Genomic DNA, 13,681 nt, shown 5'->3' on the forward strand with positions numbered 1-13,681 from the left:
GAGGGCAAGGAGGACGGGGTGGCTAGGAAGAGGAGGAGAGTGGCAGGGGAGGGGCTTAGGGGAGAAGAATGGTGGCAAGGGGAGGTAAAGGGGTGACAGGGGAGAGACTAGAGAGGAGAGAGGAGAGAGGAGAGAGAAAAGGAGGAAGAATGAAAACCGATTAAAAAAATCAACTTATTAAATAGGTTATCAATCAATTGAGACCATTTTTATAAAACATACACCAAAGCTGGGACCACTGAAAAATAATCAAAAATTGGGATTGAGAATGATAGAACACCCATGATTGGAACGATTTCCTCCGTTACTTTTTAAATGTTACACTTTTGAAATTACGAACTCCTAGACAATTTTTGGAGAGGAGAGAGAGAAAGAAAACAAAAAGGTCCCATGTGATAGGAGAGAGATAAAGAGAAATTATTACCCAAAATGAAAGTGTAACATCTAATTTGAAACTTCTTAAAATAGAAAATGTAACATCTAATTTGGAACGGAGGAAGTATATATATTCGTGCGTCAAGTTTGGTGTTTAATGTGACAAAACTTTTACCCGCTTCGAATTCGAACTTGTCAAACAATATACACAATAAAGATCTTACATGAATATGTCAGTCCATCACAATAGCCCAAGATGTGCGGAAGTATTGACGAAGATTTACATCACTTATATTAAACAAAACATGAAAAAGAACACGAAAAAGAGGGCTAAGGCTAATACGGTAAACAACTACAATATGACATTTTGACCATCGCATTACACACTATAAGGACCAAGACACTCAATGGAATCTAAATACTACACTTCAAGCTCAAAAAATGGTATGACACTAAAACGACATGTGATTGTAAGGATTTCCTAAATGGTTAGTCAATGATTGAGATTTGAGAGAAGTGTTTGGATCCTCTATGCCTGAGTCAATTCAACAAAACTAGGTTTGGTAAGTACTCTTTCAAAAAACGCACGAATCTCAGGTACAATACGTTGAATTAGGCGAGGATACCTGTGATATGAACAAGCACACAGATTAGAGCATAAAGAAACAAGCACATAAATAGAAGTGTGAGGTTACATAATGTACTAACTCATATCACGAAATGAGTCAGCAGCACTCACACTCTGTACTAGGCATTGGCCATAATTACTTTACATAAAGGCATTGACCATTCACTTTCCTCTCAAGACCAATTCATTTTTCCATACTAAAAATTATGCATATATAGACATTCAATTGAAGAGGTATTTGCCATGTGGTGAACAAAACATTGCCAAATTCAAAAAATTTAATAAGACAAGATGCAACGCTAACACAGAAGCAAACATTTATGGAGCCTGCAAACACTTTATATCAGTGATGTTATCATGTTAACCTTGTAAGTAAGATTGACATTGTGATCATGTTGCAATATGTTTGCAGCAATATAGGGAGTTCTTTTAACGGTGAAAAAGTTGTATAATAGACTTCAACAGTGAAAAAGTTGTATAATAGACTCTGCAGTAATAAGTTCTACAATATTATAAGTTCACAGAGCTCTTAGCTCAAGGCAGCAGAGTGGAGAAAATGAGCTACATTTTCTGATGTGTTAGCAAAATCTTACCAGGGCTTGGAACTTAATCCATCAAACTGCTCCAAGATATACAAGATGCAAGAATGCCTTAAAGATGTGGCATTGTATGCCTCTGACAAGTCATACATGAGCATGACGTTCTCCACAGAGATATCCTGAAAGAGTGAAAGTTTTAAAAAAAAATCGAAGAACATGGATGTTGCTTAAATCTAGATATCCAACATAAGAAGATAACATGGTTGTTACCTGGGCAATGGCATACTCACAAAGCCGTTTAAGGCCGTCTAAAAGATATTGGTCAGCAGCTCTAAGCAAGTCCTGTGCAATATCCAAATTGACATTCACAGAGCCTGTATATATATATCTGCAAAACCACGACACTAGATTTATCAACCGCCCTCAGGCAAAGTTTCAAATTCCAAGAACAATTGAAGAGAAAAAGATCCACCTCATCATCAACTCAAAGACATTCCATCTAATATTTGGAATCTCAATATCTTTAGCATCCTTCTCCTGCAATCAGAGACATGGAAAAAAACAGGATATTACATACAGTAAGTGTGAATTTGATATTAAAATAAATCAGTTGATAAATAACAAGTAAACTGCAGTAATGGTCATAATACATACTTTTAACCTGAATTCCAATTACAACCATATAACTAGTAAAAGATTGTTTAAACTATGGTGCACTTACCCTATATCCACCATCAAACATTGCACGAAATGCATCAGAAGATGCAAGTAGACATATGCGGTGAGCATAAAATCTCCTACCTGAAAGCAACCAGAGGTGTAGATACTATAAGTAAACATCTAAAGAGATTATCTGGAACAAAAGCATCTAGGTAGACCTGACAAAAATTGACCTCACTCAAAATCCAACTCGAGAAAACTGGGATTCAACACAAACTCATGACATTGAAATCCGAAAATAATCAGACCCAAAAAACTAACCATGAGCACGCCAAATACAACCCAATAGGCCAATACGATTTGACCCATGACCAAAACTTATTGAAAAATTCCCAAATAAAACTTACCAATAAATCATTCATGCGTATTTATTCTTCCTTAGTGCCCCTACCTTTCCCCCAATTTCAATAAATCATAGTTAGTGGCACGCCATCATGCTAAATTTCCTCATTGATTAATAAGTTTAAATGGACTAGGCTAGATTTTACTTTGTTGCCATCATTAACCCACAGTTTGACAATTTGAATATTTTGGTATTCATGAACTATATTGTTATGAAAACTTATTTTAGTTGTTCATATCATTTATGCATTAGTAGAGTACTCGTATATATTTATTTTGAAAAAATACATAGAATAAATGGACAATATAACTTCTGCCAAAAACTGAAATAACGTAAACAACTTGACACATTGGTTCAACCCAAAGTAAACATTCTAAATCATAGTCAAGGGTTGTCAACTCAATACTAACCATGAGCACGCCAAATACAACCCAATAGGCCAATACGATTTGACCCATGACCAAAACTTATTGAAAAATTCCCAAATAAAACTTACCAATAAATCATTCATGCATATTTATTCTTCCTTAGTGCCCCTACCTTTCCCCCAATTTCAATAAATCATAGTTAGTGGCACGCCATCATGCATTTAAATTTCCTCATTGATTAATAAGTTTAAATGGACTAGGCTAGATTTTACTTTGTTGCCATCATTAACCCACAGTTTGACAATTTGAATATTTTGGTATTCATGAACTATATTGTTATGAAAACTTATTTTAGTTGTTCATATCATTTATGCATTAGTAGAGTACTCGTATATATTTATTTTGAAAAAATACATAGAATAAATGGACAATATAACTTCTGCCAAAAACTGAAATAACGTAAACAACTTGACACATTGGTTCAACCCAAAGTAAACATTCTAAATCATAGTCAAGGGTTGTCAACTCAATACCCAATATAACCCGGCCCAAAAATCACCCAAACCCATAATTAACGGCCCAAAATCCATCTGACCGACTATTTTGCCAGGTCTACATATAGGTTACAGACATTTTACCTTCTACAAGGAAGGTAACATCCGACAACGTCGAATTATTTACATATTGCTCGCCCAAATAAACCTGCCAAACAAATGAAAGAATTCTAATTACTAGGCATCCTTAACACTGAAAGAAAGAATAATTTCATAGAGCAATTGATCCATCACAGAAAGAACTGTATACATATCGTAGAGATGGTACAGTAGAAAGAAGCAGAGTTCCAGTGGAGATACAGCACTTTAACTCCACCCGTAGCAAATAAGCCCAATGGCACACACCTGTGGAGTCGGTGACGGGGGAGCTGCATCAGCTGGTGAAAGTAATGTTGTTTTGCTAGCCATCTTGTACAAAGCCATAGAACCATCTTGCTGTTGCTTAATACAAGAAGATTCGAGAAGCTCCAAGAGCAGCTCCAAACCTAAAGAAAAAGTAGCCAAAATATTGAAAAATTATTTTCTATGGGGAAAAAAGTCTGTACCAGTGTAATAGATAAGCAATCAAATACTAGGTGCCCCAATCGAGATGTAACAAAGACCTGATAAGAAGCAATATCAAATCCTGGGTATGATCTTACGAAATATTTACCATTATTGTCAATGAAGATCCTCCTCTGATGCTCAGGTGAACAAAGATGAGCAAGAGCTAAAGCAATTCGTCTTTGAACAACTTTATCAGCAACCCGCAATAGATATAGCAGATGGTTTAGTACCTGTGAACAGATTTACAAGAAACACCGTTAGACTAGAACAAAACCAAAAAAAGAACTGCACTGCTGTAGATAGTTAAATCAGGTTACTGAATAACATGCTGAGATCTTACTCGTCCTTGGATCTTTTCCTCCAACCTCTTCAGCGTTTTCCCCACACAATCCTTAGTTGGCTGCAGAAAAGACAACCAAATGTACTACAAGTAAGCTAAGTATACAAAAATCAATTAGAAAATAAAAAAACCTGCACAAATTAATGTAAATATATGTGTGAACTCTGAAACAATATTCACTTCTACAGATTGCGCATAAACCAGCATAAAAGTGATGTAAATCGAGAAATGAAAGAGCGGTTCCAAACAGATGTTCAAGACCAACAGAGTTCATCATCATTATTATTATTATGTCGTAATTTAGCTATGGAGTATAAGTTAATTCCTTATCTAGTATGTAACACATGATATTTGATTTCATGATTTATATTCCATAAACTAGAATTAGCTACCTGATGAATCTTATATAGGGGTGTTTTGGACAGCTTGCCCTCTAATTTGGTCTATTTGACCTTAGCATGATTGGGAGGAATTACACATATAAAGAGTTCCTTAATGATTTAGATGTTAGATAAGGTTCCTTAATGATTTGTCAACTATGTGTTTGTAAAAAATGTTAGATAAGGTTCCTTTGACTTATTAAGATTCTAATTTGGTCTATTTGACCTTAGCAAAAAATGTCTAATTTTATTAGTTTTTTAGGAGCAATTTTTTCCAAGTTACTTTTGGGCTTTACTTGGACTGCAATAAAATTTGAGCTTAGTTATTTGGGCAGCAAGTAGAGTGTTTCTTAATTTTTTCCCAAATCCAACTTTATAAAGGGTGGCCGTGCATATCCTTGGTGCCTAACAAAAGAGTTTCCTTCACTCTTTTAGTTTACTTTTGTTAGTAAGCTGGTCTCAGGGAAGTATAAATCAATTTCTAATTTGCTTCTCAGAATCCTACTAAGTAGTTGTTAGCATTTGTTTCCTCAATAACTTAGACCTACTCCTACTATAAGCAAAGCTATGGGGCTGTACGCAGGAAATGTCTGAGTTTGTGATTAACGACATTAAGCTTTGTGCTAATAGTTCGGTTTGCTGACCAAAGAAACACTACTTGCAATTTGTGTATATCTTGAGACTTTAATCTTGAGACACTCTCTTGCGAGGTAGAAGTATCATTCCATAAGCTCAAGCATCAAAATACTGTTACTAGCTAGAGGAATAAGAATTCAGATGATAGAAGCTTCTAAAAAACTTGAAAAGTAAGTCCAAAAAGGCTTAAGAGCTTGAATACAAAGCATATAGATATGATGACCCAACAAAAGAATGATTCCACTAGTGCTGCTGTTTCTACAACTCTGATTCAGCAGAGCATAAACTGCATGATGTATCTGTTACTGCAGTAGGGAAAGAACATGGCAAGTGAGTTCTTGCAATAGAAGACATTCAAGTTATGTGCATTGATCTCGAATCTCACAATGAAGGCAGAGGAAGAGATGGTAAAAGGCGATCAAGACCTGCAAACCTATAACCTAATCCATCACATGTAAAGTTGCACCTCCGATTCATCTTTCATCTATAGGCTTATATATAGGTAAAATAATATGTTACCTTATTAGTTTACAAAATACATCTAGCCGTAGAAATAAGGAGGGTTATGATCAAATTTTCTAAACCCTCAAAAAGCACTTTAACTATAAAAATAACTTATGCTTACGCCAAAGTGCTTGACTACCTATAACAGATTATATGAAAAAAATTGATATTAAAAATTTGGCATGACAAGGTGTTCCCTTCGAAACTTCATCCTGTACATCCAATGCTGAACTAATTGGTTCTTCTACCTCTATTATGGTTATTGAACCCAACAGTTTGTCAGATTTTTATAAGTCCAAGAATAACATAATCAATTGGTTTGTCGTTGGAAATCTAAATATTTGTATAATGTTGTTACTTTGTTAGCTTCATAATGTTATCGATGTCTTTAGAGCTACTTTATTAATGTAGAGTATTTTTAAAAGAGAGCTTATTAAATATCATTACAAGTAGTACTTTTAAGTATGTTACTTCGGACAATACATAGCTTTTTCTCCAAATACTTTTCAGGCCATACACCATGGCATATAGATGCAACTCTAAAACCATCTTCAAAGTCACATTAATAATTAAACAATGAGAAACACAAAGAAAAAACCGAGACAGCAACCCAGAACCAAAGGACCCAATTCATTCAAGTACAAGTATTATGAGATCATACCTGAACTATGAAATCCCCTTCTTGGAGTTTTTCGACACCACCAATTTTAATAAGATCTGCAACATTATCCTATCACAGACACCTGATGAGCTAAGTTGGTTAAGAAAAAAAAGTATCGAAACAGTACAAGCCTGCAAAGCAGGCAATCTTCTAGCATTTTCCTACTCTACCTCATTGTCTGCAAGGCCATATAACGCAAATGCAGCATTATGCTGTAGAGGACCATTCTTTGATTCAAGAAGTGTTAACAATGGTGTGATACCACCACATTGGACGATACCAGCTTGATTATGTGAATCCTTCAAAAAAAAAAAACAAGGAAAAGGTTCAAGTCCACAATATGAACGCCTAAACTTTAGACCAACACAATAATGATGTGATACTCATAGAACTAGCAAATATTGAAAAAAAAAAAAACATACAGGAACACCACTGGTAAAGAATTCTAGTAATACACAGAGAACCAGTGTTCAAATACAAGGAATGAAGGAAACAAGAAGCACACCTGAGCCAACCTTCCAAGAGCAAAAGCTGACATTTCTCTAAGCTGTGCATCTGGCAACTGAAGCATCTCTATCAAAGGTGGGACAGCACCTCTCTGGACAATGTGTACCTGCATGTAAATCATTATTAAAGGCACCATGTATATTCTTCTGAAATGCAGGAATAAGAAGCAATCACACTACTTTAAATCTGCCTAAGGTAACCACTCCATTTGCAATTAGAGTTGCCAACAAACCTTGCTATCTGAATCAGCAGACGCAAACTGTCCAAGGAGTAAAGCTGCTTCCCTTTGGCTCTCAGAGCAGCAGGAGCTGCAGCAATAGCAAGTAGACAAAATTAAGCAACTAAAAATATGTTTAGGAAGACTATAGGGAATTATGGACAAAGAAATGCATCAACACACCTAAGCAGCCCAATAACAGGTTGCACAGCACCAGCTAGGAGAACTTCTTTCTTAATGTTAGGAGATGAGTGGACCAAATTTCCAATCACACCAACCTGCAAAGATTGACACATCACCCAAATGAACAACTGATAGCAATTAATAATAGCATCAGCCATATAGTTTTGCAACGTATTCCAGTGAGCAGTAAAAACACTGACTGCTTCATAGTGAATAGCTGGATCCTCAGAACGAAGCATTAAGATTAGGGTAGGCAGGGCATTGCATTCCACTATCTGCAGAGGCAAAATACAGGAACAAAACAAGTTCAGATATCACATGCCCTTTCAGAAAAAAGTTCTACATGAAGCAAAGTAAGCATATGAACCTGATTTTTGTTCTCATCATTTTTGAAAGCAAGAGTTCTTAGTGCACCTGCTGCTGCTCTCTGGACTTTAACATCTGTAGATTCTAGAAGTTCAACAAGTGGTGGGATGCCACCTTCAACCCTGTGTAGATTTTAAAATGTCAATAGAGACCAAATATGTCTCTTTAATCAACGGTATAATTGCTGGAGACATGCATAATACTACAGACCTGACAAGAGATTTTATGCTACTATTTTCATGAGCAAGGTTAGTAATTGCATCGGCTGCTCTTCTTACAACACCATGGACTGATCGAGATATATCTCCACTTCTATGCCTTTTCAAAAGAGCCACAAGATGAGGCAAAGCACCAGCATCAACTATAAGCTGCTGATGCTCTGGCTGTCAAGGTAAGAAAGATCAAAATAAGTAATAAATCACCAAATAAAATTCCAAAAATGTATTCTTTTTATTCAAAGTACCAGTATATTAACTGTACAAGCACATAAACCCAACTCCCGACAAATTAGCTGATAAAGTATGCATAACAGCTCAGGATTGTTGGCTACACTTGTAGACATAAATACTTTTGCAGCCCATTTGGTAAGCAATCATAATTGGTTGTAATAGTAATGCAATGTTAGTGTTAGTGTGTAAGTAAAGACTCATGGAAATGTTACTTCATACTGAAACAGCTCTATTCTTCTTATAATTCGTTACGATCCATTATCACATAAACATGTGGTCTGAGTGAGAATGATATATCTGAAGAAAATCACATATTTGGAGATGGAATTCCGTTACCATTGTAACAAGTTGGGGATTTTCCTTCCAAATTATAAACTTCATAATTTCAATACCAATACGATCATTTAGTAATGCCTACTAAACGCGCAATAAGACCAAGATTAAAATTAGCTTAGAAGTTGTAGTCAGACATAGAATAGACATACAGTGAGCAATCACCACGACATGAAAGACCACTCAAAGAAATTAATCTCTAAACCAAAAGAAATGGACATGTCACCGGCTGAACATTTCTAAACAAGGTATTCATTTATACTAAATCAGCTTATCTTGAAAAAGATAACAGCCAATTATCCAAACAGGCTGTGATCACACTCTTAATTGCCATAAACTGTGATTTCTCTACATAAAAAAATTGCAAGAAATGAGCTTATATAACGAAATTAAATATATTAGTCACCTTAACAGCAAGAAGTCCAAGCGCAAATGCACTTCCTTTCTCAACTTCATGCTCAAGAGGTTTCGAAACGCCGCCATCCTCCGATGGCGGTGACTGAAGTTGCATCACCAAAGCTGGTACTGCTCCACATTCAACAATCAAATTCACCATTTCCTCTGAAACAACGAAAAAAATATCAAAATCACAAAAGAAAACCTATATCCAATCAATCAAGAAAAACACAAAAGCTGAAAAAACAAGAGCGAACCGTTTTTGGCGAGTTCGGAGAGGAAATGAGAGGCACGTTTGGAATCGATGCGATCAGAATCGCACCAAGAGAAACAACGAAAGAGAATTTGAACATAGGAATTGATCTCCGATAACAGATCTTGATGATTATGGTGATGATGCCGATTTTGAGGAAGATCGAGCTTGATCTTGTGATTTCCATGGAAGTCTTCTTCTAGCTTGCGCTTCAAGCTTCTTCGAGCGGTACCACCTGATCTTCGCTCGCCGAGATCCATGGCGGACGGGGTAAGCAGCTGCAGCGGGAGGAGAGAGGAAATCTGGATAGACGGAGAAAAGGGTAGTTTCGGGAAAAAAGTGTGAGTGAGAGTGGAAGGAATTTTTGTAATTTTTTTAACTTTTTTTTTTCTTGTTGTTGTTGTCAAAAGTTTCGTGGGTTTATGATGTGAAAATGTGATTTTGTTGGTTTATATATATACTTGAGTTTTGAATGAGGTCAGCGAAATTTGTAAAACGCGGGGTATTCAAATTTTTCGGGAAACTTTGCGCTCCCGCTTCATATTTTTCACTTTTTCATGACTCGTTTCTCCTTCTAGATTTGTAGTTTTATTTTGTTAGTGTCAAGTAGAGGTGATCATGGGCGGGCGGGGTTGGTTTGGATCGCGTCAAAAAAAATGTCCATTGGTCGAGTCGTGTCGGGGTGGGGCGGGGACAAAAGCTGACCAAAATTTTGTGTCCAGAATTCGCTATTTCAGGCTAAAATTGGGTGGGCCAAAAAAAATAGACTCAAAAGTCATTTTTGGCTTTTCCAAAGCACGCCCAAAACAAAAACAAAAACAAAAATCGTGGCCAAAAAATTCTTCCCAAAGCCCGCCCAAAAAGCGGACCGGACTGGGCCGGGCCAAAATGATCAACTCTAGTGTCAACTGTCAAGTTGTACAAAAAAAAAATTCACTTTGATATTTGAATATATGAGGTCTTGTAAAATTAAGCCTTGTTCTTTTGCAACGAGAGAAAATGAAATGAATTGAGAGAAATTAAACTGAACTAAACTAAAATTAATTTAACATAATTGAACTGAACTAAAGATAAGTTCAAAAAAGCAGGGCCTTAATTGAGTTTGGGTACTGTTACGTAGTGCTTAACTAGTAAATATACTGCTATTCTGCAACAGGTTTTTCAATGGAGACTTGTGCAACAATATCCAGGTCAAAGGATCCCGAATCCGAGCTATGTTCCCGAACCTGCAAAAAAGGACCCACCCAGGAGGTTTGGGTGGTGGCTCCCCCTCCGAAGCTTAAGTCATATATCAGGAGTAATAATGAAAGTTTAGAGAGAAAAAGTAGAGAGAGAGAGAATTGTGACAGAGTAATAGTACACTACTCTGGAAAAATGTACTTTTCTCCTGATTTCAAGGACTATTTATAGTGTTTGGAGTGATTTTTGTACCCTAATATCACTATAATCTATGGGCACCTGATTGGCTAAGCAATAGGAGCATGCCACGTGACAAGCAATGATTGGGAAGTACACATCATCCAATCATATGCCAAGGCTCTTTGATATGCTGGGCCTGCATGTGTACCAAACAAAGGAGTTGGGCTAGTACTTTTCCTGAATAAGGATTTGTATTTCAATTACTCTACTTTTGGCCTGGTACTTTTTATTTGCAGGTAGGAGACACGTGGGCGTCTCAAATGAGTCCACGTGTCCAGTGGAGAGCCGTTGATTTCCATGTTACAACATTTACCCCTAAAAGAGGTTTTTTACTGTTTGGCGCCAAGGCGGTTAGAAATCCCTTTTATCTTAATAGAACTACCTTATTGTTTTTCAAAAATTGGTAAATGGCGCCATTTTGCCCGTTTTAACCGGTCGATTATCAATGGTCCTTGAATACAACGATTATATTTTACTAGAAGAGCAAGTTGTTTTTACCCCGCTATAAATATGGACTTTTGTCCTTTCTTAGACCATTTCACACCTCGAGAGAATTTTCTTACAGAGAGAGACTCTGCCTTTTTTCTGAATTTCTAGTGAGAGTCCGTTCGCCTAGAATCCGTTAACTTCACCGATCGTCCGAGTAGCTCGTCAGGTATCCCCCTTCTTCTTCTTTGTTCTCAATTTCTCTACTTTTCTTTGAAATTCAAAAAATGAATTCCATTCTTCTTCGAATAACCCCAGCCGCATAAGAGTTGGTCTTGACACTAGAACAGATAGCCTTCCTTTTCTGCATATTCTAGAGTTGGGCCTATTCTGGCAGGTTATGCATTTTATTTTTATGGAAATGGACGGCAAAATCAAACGACCCAGTCTTTACTAGTGCAGAATAATCTGGCGCGCGTCAAGCAGACCGCCCGTCTTAGACGCGGAGTAAACCTCCCAGCCTCCAGTTCTGAGATGGAGGCGTCAACTGGTAGAATCCTCGATGACAGGGAGCGCGAAATCCAAAGTGCTCGCTACCACATGAGCATTCTTCTCCTAGAAGCGCCCAGGAGGATAGACCTATTCAAGTGGCTTATGAGGCCAGTTCATCCGGAAGAGACATAGAGGTGGAAGAGGTTAATGAAGTAGGAAGTGAATCTGGAACTTCCAACGATTCGAACGACCCATCCACAACTTCTTCTGAAATTAGAAGACGATTAGGTCCTCTTTTTTACCCCAGATTCATTTTAGCCAACGATGGCTGGTTAGGATGGGTAGGTACTGACCCTATGCACTTTTCCTTGGTCATTCCCATGCCGGACTTTTCTTTCGTCTTGCCAAGTAAAGACGATACCATTCTTAGTGCTCCTTCCGACCACTTTGTCGTCTATCGGTTGGCTTTAGACGCGAGACTAAGATTTCCCCTTGACCCTTTGGTTGGACAGATGCTACATTATTGTAGCATCGACCATAATCAATTAGCCCTTAACTCTTAGCAAAATATTTTCAGTTTCCTGGTCGTTTGTGAGTTAAAGGGTGTCCCTCCTTCTTTGTCGGCCTTCACCCAGATACATTATGTATCTAAGGTTCCTAAAACAGTAGAAGGAGCCTGGATTTGTATTTGTAACCGTCATGGGTTCCTTACATCTTGGGATAAGACATCCAAGATGCATGCTTGGAAAGCTAAGTTTATGTTCATCCAAGCACCTAACGAGGCAGTGGCCAGGAGATATCACTATTTTAGCCGATCGCCCACCAACACTAGACGAACATCGTCTTTTATAGAGCTGGAGAGCAAATCTGATGAAGAACTGGTAGAATACTTCAAAATAGCGGAGTATTCTACCCCAAACAACTTCTTCTTTAAGGGCTCGTCCAACTGGATACCTTTTAAGGAAATGTTTTATAGTGATAACATCCTTGGCGCTGTTGGCTTGCGTTCGGTCGAAGATAGAGGTATAATTTTTAATTCTCAAGTAAAACTCTTCGTATGAGGACTTACCCCTACTAATGATATGCTTTATCTTATTGCTCTTGCCAAAGCTGCTTTGAAGAAGTATGGGATGAGAGACATCAACATGTCTAAGTTTACTAACTCTCTCTGGAAGGAGTACAACAAGACCGCATCTGAAAAGAGGAGGGATACTTTGGTTAGTTTTTTTTTTGAACGGTCAGAACAGGATGATTTCCCTCGGCCTAAACCCTTCGTCTAGAGTATATGACCTGGTTTTTGGAAGGAGTACCTTCAAAAGAGATAGGTGGCCACTAGGGATGGGCAAGGGTCGGGTCCAGCTGGACCCTAGACCCGGACCCTAATTTTTTTGCAGACCCAAACCCGGACCCTAAGGGTCTGAAAAATTTGGACCCTGACCCGGACCCTTAGGGTCTGGAGGGTCCAGGCCTAAATTCTTAATTTTTGCATAATTTTCAGCATTATTAATATCCATAATCATCTGATATTCGCATGAAACAAACATAAGAATTCGTATGAAACAAACACAAACAAATAAATTGAAAAAAAGAAAACAAACACAGACTTATAAACTGAAAAAAAAAACTAACACAATTCACAAACATATAAACTGAAAAAAACGAAACAAAAACACAAACATACAAACTGAAAAAGAGAAACAAATACAACTTACATAAGAGTTCAGAATGGGTGTTTTGGTGTTTTACTTTAGGTTTTAGTCTTTTAGAAAATCAGTTTGTTTTTTTTTAAAAAAAAGATAAAATGTATATAGTAAATAAGTTTCGGGTCTGGATAGGGTCTGGGTCCAAAATTTTAAGATCCGGATCCAGACACTAAAAAATTCACTTGGACCCAGACCCAGACCCGGACCCTTAGGGTCTGAAAAAGTTGGACCCAAACCCTTAAATTAGGGTCGGGTCCAACAGGGTCCGGGTAGGGTCTTGGACCCATGCCCATCCCTGTCGTCCTTACCTTTGAAGCCTTTGTCCAGTTTTAGGACGAGGTTC

General features: G+C 37.4%; 1 protein-coding gene across 1 annotated transcript; it reads right to left on the reverse strand.

Annotated features, from left to right (window-relative positions):
* Positions 1–558: 558 nt before the first annotated feature.
* Positions 559–9,729, reverse strand: LOC104898851 (ARM REPEAT PROTEIN INTERACTING WITH ABF2). Its single transcript, XM_010685964.3, has 19 exons — positions 9,303–9,729; positions 9,056–9,210; positions 8,078–8,250; positions 7,869–7,989; positions 7,702–7,776; positions 7,502–7,596; positions 7,334–7,409; positions 7,100–7,207; positions 6,765–6,893; positions 6,595–6,663; positions 4,414–4,473; positions 4,180–4,303; positions 3,873–4,012; positions 3,612–3,675; positions 2,264–2,343; positions 2,015–2,079; positions 1,813–1,930; positions 1,597–1,721; positions 559–1,001 (listed from the first exon to the last, which is right to left on the reverse strand). Exons 1-19 carry the CDS (start codon positions 9,556–9,558, stop codon positions 905–907), a joined length of 2,130 nt encoding a protein of 709 aa, XP_010684266.2. The 5' UTR covers positions 9,559–9,729; the 3' UTR covers positions 559–904.
* Positions 9,730–13,681: the final 3,952 nt, after the last annotated feature.

The sequence above is a fragment of the Beta vulgaris genome, chromosome 7 (genome assembly GCF_026745355.1).
Source record: "Beta vulgaris subsp. vulgaris cultivar EL10 chromosome 7, EL10.2, whole genome shotgun sequence".
In the NCBI taxonomy this organism is placed as follows: Eukaryota; Viridiplantae; Streptophyta; class Magnoliopsida; order Caryophyllales; family Amaranthaceae; genus Beta; species Beta vulgaris.

What these genes read in the sequence shown, in the direction of transcription:
- LOC104898851 (XM_010685964.3), bottom strand. Translation starts at nt 9,558, where the DNA reads ATGGATCTCGGCGAGCGAAGATCAGGTGGTACCGCTCGAAGAAGCTTG. An exon ending in CTCTTGGAAGGTTGGCTCAG is followed by an intron (nt 6,894 to 7,099) that starts GTGTGCTTCTTG and finishes TTTTTTTTGAAG; the next exon opens with GATTCACATAATCAAGCTGG. An exon ending in GGATTAAGTTCCAAGCCCTG is followed by an intron (nt 1,002 to 1,596) that starts GTAAGATTTTGC and finishes TTCATATCACAG; the next exon opens with GTATCCTCGCCTAATTCAAC.